Source organism: Poecilia reticulata, chromosome 3 (assembly GCF_904066995.2).
Source record: "Poecilia reticulata chromosome 3, P_reticulata-male-v2, whole genome shotgun sequence".
In the NCBI taxonomy this organism is placed as follows: domain Eukaryota; kingdom Metazoa; phylum Chordata; class Actinopteri; order Cyprinodontiformes; family Poeciliidae; genus Poecilia; species Poecilia reticulata.
The window spans coordinates 7,253,925-7,266,562 of record NC_088832.1 but is presented as its reverse complement, the minus strand read 5'-3'; the positions used below and the strand labels follow the sequence as shown (position 1 = coordinate 7,266,562).

Genomic DNA, 12,638 nt, shown 5'->3' with positions numbered 1-12,638 from the left:
TGTTTATGGAAGCCGGGCTTCATGCAAGCGTGTTCCAGACGTGACATTTTTCTTCTTTTTAAAACACTCTAAATAGGACCAGGCCGCTGACTTTTACTCGACTGAGTGTTTACAAGCATACAAATACAATTTATGTGATGTTAGTAGCAGCTGAGGAAGTGAACCCTCTGAAACTGGAGGTGAAATGTGAGGCACACAACAGCCTCATGTCGGGGTGGGCATTTATCCTATCGCTCATCAGTTTTAGAGAAAAATATCTCATTGTGATAAGAACTTTGATTTATTGTTGTCATGATGAATCTCAGTTCTTGATGGTAAGTTAAAAAAAACCAGCACGATCAGAAGTTTTATTTTTTGCTATTTTTTCCACTTTTTGTTCCATAAGAGTGTAATAAAGATGAGTAAAAAAACTAAACCAAAACAATTTAATTTAGTTAGTTTACACTGCAAAAACAACATCTTGCCAAGTACGTTTTGGTCTAGTTTCTAGTGCAAATATCTTAGTACACTTGAAATCAGGCAAAACTAACTTACATAAAAGTAAAAAATCACCTCCTTTTGTTTTGTTTAAAGTGTGCTAAGATATTTACAGTGAAAACTAGACCAAAAATACTTTGTAAAATTTTCCGTTTTTGCAGTGTAGTGATAAAAAAAATCACGTTTATTTAAGTAAGTGGCATCACAAAGAAGGTTTTATCAGGTGAGAATATTTTCATTTATGGCAATATGAATGCTGCGCCATGCAGTCACCGTCCTGCAAAACTATTACTTGTTTTTTTTTGTGTTTATTTTATTTTATCACAATCTTTTCTGTTATCACAATAGTACCGCAAAATATCACCCCATCCCACATTTAGTGTCACAAACTGCTCTGGATATTATTTCTGTTGTAAACCTCACTTTTCTAAAAACGTTTCCCTTTCTCTGTTTAAAAAAAAAACAAAAAAAACTACTTCATCTTTTATTTAGCAAGGCACTTGCATCTCCGTCTTTTTGTTCATTACTTCCAAAGAGCACTTTGTGCAACAGCCAAAAACTGCTGCAACATCACACATGGGCTGGGCTGTGGCAACAACAGTTGTTTTGACCGTTTCCATGCCGACGTCTCGTAGCTAGCCCAAAGACAGGAAGGCGTTCTTACCTCGCTGTTCCTCTTCAGTAGCTGTAGCAGATTAGCGTTTCCTCCCTGCATGCAAAAAAACGAGAACTCAAGACTGATTGAAGTTGCAGGCATGCAGAAGATTATTAATGTGCAGCTTTTCTTTTTTAAGTTAAAATTTTCACTTTAAGATGTGGCACATGCCTTTGATTTCTAGCTCCGTGCATATTTTCCAAAAAGGGCTTGTCGGTTTTTGTAATTATTAGTATTATTACTTTTTGTAATAATAATAATAATTACTACATTATTATTATTATTACAGATTCATAAAACCTCCCGACAATTATTACATGCAGAAAAAAACTGCATCCGTGACACAACAATGCCAGCAGCACTGGAATAAACGGAGGTTGATTTGTTTTTTTGTTTGTTTTGTTTTTCTTTCTTCCTCCCCACCACTGTCGGATAGATATCTAGCTGATGGTCGTCAGTGGCAACAAGACCTGGCAGGAAGAGTCAAGAGGCTAATCCCGCAGTGGGGTGGGGGGAGGAGTGGTGGGTGGGCAGCAACATTTATCTAAATGCTGTTGCTGATGTAGGAGGACACATGGCCTCAGGCTGCGTGTGAGTCAGGAAGAAGCCGGATGCTGAGATGCAGACCTTCTTCAAAACGCTGTCTGACTCCGTCCTGCGCAGGTCTCCCACCGCGTCCTCGCTTTCGTCTCTGTCTCCACCTGGCAAGACGGGGAAACAAACAAGACAGAGCATGTTTTTTTTTTAATTTAAAATAAGGTTCATTCAATACATTTATCTTGTGTCAGGAATCGTCGGAGTAGGGTTATGGATGTGATCGCATTTTAAAGATGACAAGTTGTTTTTTTCTCCTTTTTACACTTTTAGACAGGCAATATGTTAGAACAGCAATAAAAGATTTATTATGTTTAGGGCTTTCTTTTTCAAAAAGCAGATGTGCCGAGTTTACCTGTAAGGTAGCTCTCTAAATATCAACCGTCTTTTCCATAAAAGGAAATCAAATCCGTCTACACCTGATCCATAAGAGAAAACCGTCTCATCTTTGGAAAGTAGGGTTGAAGTTTGGAGGAGGTTCAAGTGAGATGTTTTACCTGCTCACGACGAGTTGGTGTGTCTATTTTACAACCAAGAAACTGTGTGCAGCACAAAGCTAACACAATCTACGACGATGTGTTAGGGACAGTGTAGATAGAAAAAAAACGGAGTAAATTTCTGTCAAAAAAAACAACAACCTGAACATTTTAGGTTAATTTCGGAAATTTTCTAGACAAAATAAAAAAATTCTGATAATTAGTTATTAATCTCAAAAATGTGCATTTTTTGCCAAAAACGTAATCCTCCTGGGTTTTTTTTATATCTAAAATGGCCCTGATATGCCATCGTAGCACTCGTCTTCATGACATAGTAATTTATGAAAAAGAAGTTGCCGCTTCTCTGCCCTAATACTCGGCTGAGGAGTAAGGGCTCTTATGGTGAAACGTAATGTTGAATGTTTATATTTCAAAACAGAACTGCATAAAGTCAATTTTGAATCCCACTCCGGACTCTGTTTGAACACTTTCTCTTTCCCCTTCTGGTATGGCACCATTATCATTGTTTCTATATCCTCCCGACTACCAGGAAAAAAAAATATTGTCCAATCACCATTTTTTTTTTATCCCACAGTTTTTGTAAGGTAATAACATGTTTTATGCACTTACTTTGTCTCTTCACATAAAATCTGTTATTACTGATAAATGCCATTTTTATGAATTAGAAAATTCAAAAGTCCCACCCCTTCACATGTGGTATCGTTGAAAAGCCCTAAATGTCCTCTCCAGATACCAAAAGGAATTAATTCAGTAGAATGCAGAGGGTGGGAGATATTCAAGTTTAGAAACGTCCTCTACAGAGGACAAAAATGAACTACTGGTAGTCAGGAGGATAACAACTAGCTCTGATTAAGGCTGACCAGTGGTGCCCCCTTCAGGATGGCAGACAAACTAACACTGAAAGAAGGTGAAAGCGGACGTTAGTGGTTAATAGATTGGGACTCATTTTAATCTAATAAACCATAAATCGACAATTGAAAAGTGGCATTGTCAAAAACAAGACCTAGTGCAAATCAAATTTTTTGGTACAACTTCAAAACTGCTGTTCACACGTGTTTTATAGGCCGTCTGATGTAGACACATTTTTGTAGAATAGACAAAAACCTGTCTGTTGTTTGGAAACCAGTAGAAATAAACCTACAATGATTTGCAGCTTAACACATAAAATGCTCTTGTTTTGAAAAAACTTGTCTCCTTTTTATTTTTATGTAACTAAATTCAATTTGTGTTGCAACACAAGGAGAGACTCTGACTATAATAAACAGCTCGCAACTTTGGTGTTGACATCATATTTTTCAGAGAATCACAAAAGACTACAAAGAATTTTTAAAAAAGATGAAGGATTCGAGCATTTTAGTTTCTCAGCAGCAGTAGTAAAAACATACTAAGGTCCGTATTTTTATGGGCAGAGTCATATTTATCTAATTTGCTCTGCGACTCCACAGTCCACTGAAATTGGAACATTTACAACCATTTTCGATTTCCATCATAGTGCAGCTATTTTATTCTGCGGTTCGTTCTTCTCCCTCTTCGCTCCCACAAATTCTGTCAGTAATACTAAATCCCATCTAAAGTAGCCATCCTCGTTTGGCTGCGGAGGCAGAAGCAGAACCCCAGACCAGCTCAACGTGACGCGCTGCAAACCGCTTTCAAGCCCTGTCGGTGGAGAGGCGTCGCTTCAGGCCGCGCCTCCCTCAGGAAACCCCAACCGCTTCTAAAACATCTCGTCTACTGTGCTGAACAGGTGCATCGTGGGAAGCGTCAGGTGCTGCATCACCTCCAACTCGGTCAATTAAATGTGGAATTTAACAGCGGGATTGGGACTTTTCTCTTTTTTTTTTTGGTGTGTTTTTTTGGCAATCTAACCCAACGTCAAGAGGTGGGGCTTACTCTTGCCGCTGTGCATCTGGTGACTGTCGAAGCCTCCGAACGTCTCAGCCCGACGGGGCAGGCACACGGGCCCGGCGGCTCCTCCCTCGTGCACGCTGGCCATCGCTCCCCCCAGGCTGCCATTCACCAGCGTCTGCAACGTCTCCACTGTCCACACACACACACGCACGCACACACACACACACACACACACACACAGGCAGACATTAATGTGCAGGTCGGTAAGTGGATTATCCCGGCTAACTGTGTTACAGCTCAGTTCTGCACCCAAGAATCCAGCCAGGCACTCCTGGCTCCCGTTGCCAAGCAACAGCCACCAACCTGTTTGATCCACAGAGCTGCTTCATTGAAACTTTCGATATATATGCGATGCGAAAAAGATTTGATCTCTGGACGAAAAAAAAGAATAAAAAAATGGAGCATGTGCAAGAGACCGCAGGGATGAAAACAGGAGAAATAAAGAAAAGCAGAAATGCAGGCGTGTAAAAAATGCAACACTGAAATGTCATCAAGCTGTGAGTCGTTGCCAAAGCTGCAAGCTGGAAAACATTTTCTTGGTGTCCTAACCAATTTCAGGTTTGGTTTGGAGTTTTCTTCGCCTTAAGCAGTGTGTGATTTCCCAATCTGCACTGCAAAAACACAAAATCTTACCAAGTATTTTTGTCTAGTTTCAAGTGCAAATATCTTATAAAACTTGAAGCAGGACAAAGCTATCTTAAAACTAACTTTTCAGCAAGATAAATAAGCTTGTTTCTCGAGCAGAAAAAACCTGTCAAACAGTGGAACATTACTGCATTTATATTCAAGAATTAGTGACTTAAAACAAGCTTCTTTATCTTAAAGAAAGGTTACTTTTAAGTGAGTTTTGTCTTAACTCAAGTGTACTGACATATTTGAAAGATTCTTGGTAAGATTTTGTGTTTTTGCATTAACTCAGTTTGAAACGTGAATAAACACGAGAAACCTTCAGGGAAGTGATACTGTGGGAGCACTGCAACAGAAAAGCCACAAATCTGATGTAAACATCTCATTATCTTTCTTAATAAATAAATTAAAACTCCTTATATATAATTTTTAAACGTTGTACATTCCTTTTTATTTTAAATAAGTAAACCTGTTACCATCACTCCTAACTTTTCTGAAAACAAGCATAGCGGATTTTGCCTTCAGGAAACATGCAGCCATTCTACAGCTGAGTCTTCCCCAGATAAAGCAACCCTACTGGGGCAGAGAATGTGCCGCGCGTCTCCGTCTTTCTCCGCATATCCTTCTCTTTGTCACAACATTACAGTTCAGCATCTCTCAGAGTTCTATGCATTCTTCTCGTGCAAATCTGACGAACGATGGGGGCTGGCAAACGCGTAAAACGTAGCCGGAACACGACTGCCGAACTCATCCTGACTCCTTTCAGTGTTGTCGGCGCACTCTTTTGAAAAGATACCTTCCATGAACAACAAACATCTCTTGCCCTCCGCTCTCTCTCTTTCTGTGTCTCTCTGTGGTTCTGATGAGACCGAGACAATTAACTCAGAAACAGGATGTGCAATTATCTGAAGGATTCTCGTGGATAAGCAGGCTTATTTAGGGTGCCGGGCAAAAGTATCTGTACACCTTGGACCTCTTCAAATCCTGTGAGGTTAGCAAATAAAAGAGAAGAAAATGATACCTGACTTCAATCCCCCCCCTTAAAAAAACTATATTTGTTCATTTTTATTTAGCCCATTTACTCTAATATGCCTTTAAAAATCAAAATCAGCTGTTCACTAAATAATCAGCTTCCTGTTTTGTTGAATTTCATTTAAATTTCCTGAACTGATTCTGCTGCGATTCGGCCAGAAGCAAACAGCTGGATGTGTTTTTGTCACATGAGCCTATAATTTTACTTTTTGTTCCACATAAAGATTGCTGCGTATAATGGAAAACACAGCACATGACCCTAAACACTTTAAACAAACCCAATAAAGAATCTCTGAGAAGAATTTAACATAAACACGTTTACAGAAAACCTCCTTCCAATCTGCCAGAACCTTTTCTCTCTAGTTGTGTGAGACTTGGCAGCTAAAGGTGATTCTGTGAAGAACTGACTGAGGGGGATTGAATGCAAACACACAAACCAGCGTTTCAGATTTTTATCAGAAATATTGAAACCTGTGTGTCGTATTTCATCCACTTGAAAACTGTGCACTACTTTAAAAGGAAGTAAAATACTGTGAAGTAAAGTGACAAAAAATGAAAAAGTTCACACAACGTTAATAGGAAAAATGAAAGTATTGAGTAGAACGGCAAACTTTTAATCTAGATTTAGCAAGCGGAGGCCAAACAAACACTTGGCTGCGGATTCAGAATGAGTCGGAGTTCTTGACACATGTTAGAGCCGGAGCTGGAGAACGCAAATCGCAAATGAGGACGACTTTACAGAGAACTCAGGCTACGTTCGTACAGCAGGTCTTGATGTTCCAATTCTGATCTTTTTTTTTTTTTTGCATCGTTCATTCTACCAATTAAAGTCAGACTTTTATTTGAATGGTTAACAACCCCAAAGAAACCCGCTTGCGCAGAAGAAGAACGTTGACGTAGCACAGCAGCGCTCTGTGGAAGTAATAGCGGATTGAGCGGTTTATGGATGAATTTTAATGTATATTCAGCAAACCGACAAGATCATAATAAGATGAAGGAAGCAAACTGAACTCTCAGCTAAAAACTAAATTTTGTGGAGCACTGACTGCAACTTCTGTGGAAGTAGAAGTCTGCTTGGATGTGTAGTTGGTACCAAGAGGGGTGGGGTTTTGATGCGATCATGAGATTCAGTGACAAACGTCTTTCATATGTTCATAATTATGAACTCATGAGCAAATAAAACAGAAATAAAACATTCACCTCCTGCATGAACGTAGCCTGAAAAAGATCACGAGATACACAGAGACACATAAACACAGTGGAAATAGTGAAATGTTATCAAAATTAAAAAAACACCCTATAAAACCCTGCAGTGTAAATTTAATAACGTTGCTCATCTACAGGAGCCGTCCGTCTCCCTTTCGCGGCATTCATGTCTGTGCTGCTTCAGAGCCGAGAACGCCAAATGAAAGATGCATTTTTACCAACAAAAAAACCCTCCAATCTTTACTTCCTCTCTGCCTCACCTTCCTGCAGGGCGTCTTTCATGATGGACGCCCCCTGAGGCGGCTCCTGGCTGCAGGCTGACCGGAAGAAAGGCTCGACCTGCCTGCAGGCCTCCTCGCCTGGGCTCAAGCCCTCCCACATCTCCCTGAAGAGCCGCACCTTCTCCTCCAGCAGAGACATAATCTCCGTATCTTTCTGCTTCAACATATCTGCCCGGTGGAAACAGACAAAGAGTGTTTGAAGGTGGAAGTGGGGGAGGAAAGAAAAAAAGAAATAGAGCATTTTTCCTTCCACAAAGGAAGAACGTCTGATGTGTCTCTCCTCACCTCTCATCTCTTTGGCTTTGCTCTCTAATTGTCTTTTGTCGTCTTCCGTCTCACTGGGGATCCCCTCATCCTCGTCTTTCTCCCTGCGTGGACGCAAAAAGTAAAAACAAAAAAAAGATTAAAATCCGAAAAAGGTCACCTGTTTAATTATTATTTAATGTGAAGGTGAAATTTCAGGTAAGACATTCAAATATAAGCAAACTCCCTGTTAAACCACACGAACACCCGTTAAAAACAGAACTAATACCCGCCGACTTCACCTCTGAGAAATTACTTAATAACTTCCTCTCATTTACGACATTTTCCAAACTTCTTTTCCTCCCACGGAGGATTTACAAAAAAAAAAAAGAGCTCCAGCCTTATCTCGCGGAGAGCCCATTCATATGCATAACTCAGAGAGAAGACGGGCGCGCTCATCGAGTTTTGTTCTCATCTCCTGCCAATGGCTTGATTTCAGTTTTGTATTCCGACAGAAGTCGGGACCGGGAGGGGAGTGAGACGGAGTGCTAAATCTCTTCCTTCTTCTCCCCTCGTCCCTTCACCCACCCAAGCCCCCACCACTGGCTGCATTCGAATAATCCTCTGCTTATAAGAGAGCTTGCCCTCGCAGCCAATCCAGCATTAGATGGACCCAGAGTACATCCCATCCCCAGGTAGAGAGCAGCTAATCCTCCTGGCAGCATAGTGCTTTGTCCCAACTTCACGTGCATTATCATGAAAAAAAGCACACAAAAAAATACTGGAAAAAAGTCTAACCCTGGCTTTATACCGCAGAGGAGAGGGCAAACCTGAGCTTGTTCACAGCAGAGTTACAAATAGAAGTATAAAGAGAAGATTAAGATACGTTTTGAGAAGAGAAAAATAAGCTTTAAATAGAAGTTGGATGGTGGGATACAAAAAAAAATAAAAACAAGCCACCGCATAAAATCTAAATGAATCCCACTCACATGGACTGCATGGCGGTCTGGATGAGCTGCATCCAGGTGTTGCGTTCCTCCTTGGAGCTGGCCAACACCTCCATCATCTCCGGCTTCTCGGTGCCCGCCGTGATGAGGAAGAGGCCGCGCTCCTTGTTGGCGACTTCCCGGACGATCAGCTTCTGGAGGGAGATGACCGTGGAGCGCTGGTCCTTCAGGGAGACAAGGGGGGATGAGAAAAAGAGAAAAGGGAAAACGGAAAACAACAACAACAAAAAAAAAAAAACAGGGAGGGTTTGATGAAGCCAGCGTGGGAGGAGAGTGGGGAAAAAAAAAGGAAAGAAAGAAAGGAGGGAGTGGGAGGGTCAAGGGAGAGAGGATGGGAAAAGCACCAAGGAAAGACAATAGGGGAGGGGGTTAATTATTTGTACAGGAAAAACAAGTGAAGCAAAGAGGAAAGAGAAAGGTCAAGAGTATATATATATATATATATATATATATATATATATATATATATATATATATATATATATAAATGATCAGTTCTTGTTTGAGGAAAATGAACATTGTTCTTTTTATTCTATGAACTACTGACAACATGTCTCCAAAATTCCAAGGAAAAATTTAGTATTTATTTGCAGAAAATGAGAAATGGTCAAAATAGTGAAAAAGTTGCAGCACTTTCAGACCTCAAGTAATGCAAAGAAAAAGTTAGAAATAACAATACTAATGTTTTAACTCAGAAATCAATATTTGGTGGAATAACAACGAGGTTTTCAATGGAGTTCAGTGCAGTGGGTTCCTCATTCTTTCCAGAGCTGTCCGTAGGTATATACATAGATATATCTAGATATATAGACGCATAGATTTAATGATGTTGAGTGTTCATTCCAATGCTTAATTTATTACTAAATTAGTTGACAATTATTTGAGTAATTGATTCATCACGATTAATCTGATTAATTGTTTAAGCTCTAGTGTATTGTAAAAAAGTATAAACGCTACGATTTACCACAGCTAACTTTACGAGTTGGTTGTTTAGTAGATAAAAAAAATGTTCTGTTCAAACACAGATGATCAAGTTAGTACTTGCTTTAAAGTCTAAAACTTCAGAGAATTTTCTTCTGTTTGCAGAATCATGTAAAACTTTTTGGTTGCTTAAGTGTGGGAAGACCTCCAGGATTCATTACCTTCACTCTGCGACTCTTATCGACTTTTTAAAACAGCTCCTAATTCTTCAGTCCATACCTGAAACCCTGCTCTACTAACTGCCACTCATTCAGGATGGTTTCCTCTCAGCGCCATCATCACCCCGCCCCACCTGACTCCAGCTCTCCCTAGCTTTACTGACGGATGGGATTATCAGTCTCTGTTTTCATCCCTCTAATGTGCGACAGAAAAGCACGTGCCACGGCACGAAGCTGGGAGTCCTGTAAACATGGGACGAGCCCCAGCTGAAAACCCCGGATGATTTATCGCAGCTGGGTCAGGAGCCCGGAGCCGCATCGACTTTATGAGGTTCAAGCTAGCGTGTGAGCAGGAGGCGGACGCTCCTCTGTTCGCTGGGAGAAACAAACAGGGGTAGCTACTGCTAACAGCAAGAACACGGCATCGAGAAAGTATGACAGCATCTGATGTTTATTACTGGAGGGAGAGCGGGGAGAGGAGGGGGGAAAGAGAGAAAAAGAAAAAAAAAGATGCAAGAAGGCGACAGTAAGAACCTACCATCATGGCAAAGACGTATTTCTGGTCCTTCTCTTGAAGGAAGACCAAAACGTCCGATAGCAGGAGAGCTTGAACGTCTGGAAGACCAACAGGACATAAACCGTTCACATATCTTATTGGTGATGACAAAAAAAAGATGACTGTCTGTATGCTCACCTTTCAGTCTTCCCTGTGTGTTCTTCAGCTGCAGCGCTCCGTCGTGGATCAGCTTCCGCCTCAGCAGGTCCTCCCTGGCGAAGAACTGGCCGCTTTTCAGAATCATGATGGACTTGTTGTCCATGCGGCTGTGGAACTCCTTCAGGCGCCGCTTCTTTTCGTGCTCGTTCACCTTGCTGTCCACGGCGGCAATCACCTCCTTCACCAACCGGATGGCCTCGCTCAGGTCGACGTAGTCCTCGTCCGTGTCTGCGAAGGGGAGGCGGCCAACGTGTTCAGACCCCACTTCAGCTTTTAGTGGAATTTACAGTGATGCATATTTGATGACTAAAAGTGTCATTATTTAAGGATTAATGCAAAGTTGCAATAAAGGTCCATTCAATTTAGCACATTATTCTATAATAATGACACTTTGATGCATCTTTGCATTCATTAAAAATTTCATTATTGACCAAATGTCACTACATGAAAACAGTCATAAGCATTAAAGAAGACTGATTCATGTTTATAACAGTGTCGTGTTTACAACAGTGTCATGTCAGTCTTTTGCTCACCCCTTCATATTAAGTGCTACCGAAAATCCCAACATAATTCATTTCAATGTGAAACAATATAAACATGTTCAACTAGTATAAATACTTTTGAAAGCTCCTGGTGTTATCTGCACTTTCACCTTACAGTTTGTGAAGCTGTTATATTTCTGCATAATGAGGAGTAAAAAAAAAAAAATCCAAAGTCAACATTTGCAACATCACGCGCTCTCCTTTGAGCTCATAGCTTTGGACACAATAAGTAACAACTTGACCTATATTTAGCAGATTTTTCTCCTGCTGTTTTTTTTTGTACTTGCAGAGGGAAGCAGAGGGAAAAGAAAATAATCTTCGAGGATACTCTGCTGCTTCTTTTCAATATATACAAGAGTTGTCAAAAAAAAAAAAAAACGGAGTCTGCTTAAATCACCTTGGGGATTAAAGTCAGAGCTCCACCATCCCACATGGAAGCGTAAAGAGGCTCCAGGGAAGGATTAGAGAGAACGTACACAGTAGGAGGCCGACCGACGAGAACTCGTTTAAATCAGATAGAAATACGGTGTGAAATGTTTCGGCTCTTCAGAGTTCTGCTTGATCCAACACTCGAAAAATGACGAACAAACAACTACTGCCTTTTTCTCCCCTTGCAGAATAAATGGGCTCACATAAATCACATTTACAAAAAAAAAAGCACCTTTCTGTTCGTTCCCAAACCAGGTGACGTACTGGTGTACACTAAAAAGGCAGGAGTCGTACAAAGTATCTAATAACATTTATGCAATTCAGGCGAAGCTTGTGTCGGGGTTAAATATCTATATTAATCATCACAAATATTTAGCATACCTGCTTTGACAAGTTGTATCGACCTATTATTCAATCTTCCTGTAAACAGAATCATTTCTCAACCATCATATCAAAATGAGTTACTCATTTAGAAACAGTGATGGCAGCACCATTGATCATGACAACAACTTAAAAAAATACAATTAAAGAAAAATCCACATCGTGACATAAAAGCAAAAAAAAATGCGAGATCCATCGATCAATTAATCAATTAGATGTGAAAATATGTATCTATTTGGATGAGGCTATTTAGTAAGCTTTGACTTCTTCCTACTCATTTTTAAAACTGGAGATAAAAATTTTGGTTTTATTTTTGTCATTTTCTTCTTAATTATTGTTTTCTTTGACATTTTACTTGCTCCACATTTAAATTTTTCAGTTCTGATCAGTGGCTGGCAAATTAAATACTGAAAGTGTTGATGTCCATTTCATTACATGTATTAAAACTGTAGCCATCTTTGTGCTGTCAACCAACAGTGTCTATGCTAACGCATACAAATTTGACAAAAATTAGCAATGCTTACGCTTTGATAAATTAAACATTTTCTGAAGTTCTACCTCTTTTAAATCTGTTTTTAAAATCTTTTAAGTGTTTTGATCTGAATCTCTCAGGAAGATCGTTGATCAGTGCATCTCTATATTTAAATCGATGACTTTAGATCCTCCTGCTGTTTCACACACCAGCAAGAAATAACGTAACGAAGGTTAAATGAGGCTGACATGTGACCCACCTTTAGTGTGCGACAGCATTCTCTGGATCAGCACAGGGTACTTTGTGATCCGCTGGGTCACCAGCAGGATGCATTCTGGAATATCAAGCCTCCGCACAGTGTTGCTACTTCTCTTTTTCTGGGAGAAAACAAAGAACAAGAGGTGCTTTTAGAGAAGCGCGTCCACACAACTAG

At 40.2% G+C, this 12,638-nt stretch overlaps 1 protein-coding gene across 11 annotated transcripts in view; it reads right to left on the bottom strand.

The window, feature by feature from the left end:
- Window positions 1-12,638, bottom strand: part of akap13a (A-kinase anchoring protein 13a) — a 140,503-nt gene that overhangs the window by 10,183 nt on the left and 117,682 nt on the right. For all 11 annotated transcript variants that reach the window (XM_008404818.2, XM_008404821.2, XM_008404828.2 and 8 more), the window contains 9 exons: window positions 12,465-12,582; window positions 10,361-10,609; window positions 10,205-10,281; window positions 8,510-8,691; window positions 7,563-7,645; window positions 7,257-7,445; window positions 4,114-4,260; window positions 1,760-1,833; window positions 1,142-1,186 (listed from right to left, as the gene is read on the bottom strand). In XM_008404818.2, the coding sequence (XP_008403040.1) occupies window positions 1,142-1,186; window positions 1,760-1,833; window positions 4,114-4,260; window positions 7,257-7,445; window positions 7,563-7,645; window positions 8,510-8,691; window positions 10,205-10,281; window positions 10,361-10,609; window positions 12,465-12,582 (1,164 nt within the window). The remainder of the gene's footprint in view (window positions 1-1,141; window positions 1,187-1,759; window positions 1,834-4,113; window positions 4,261-7,256; window positions 7,446-7,562; window positions 7,646-8,509; window positions 8,692-10,204; window positions 10,282-10,360; window positions 10,610-12,464; window positions 12,583-12,638) is intronic.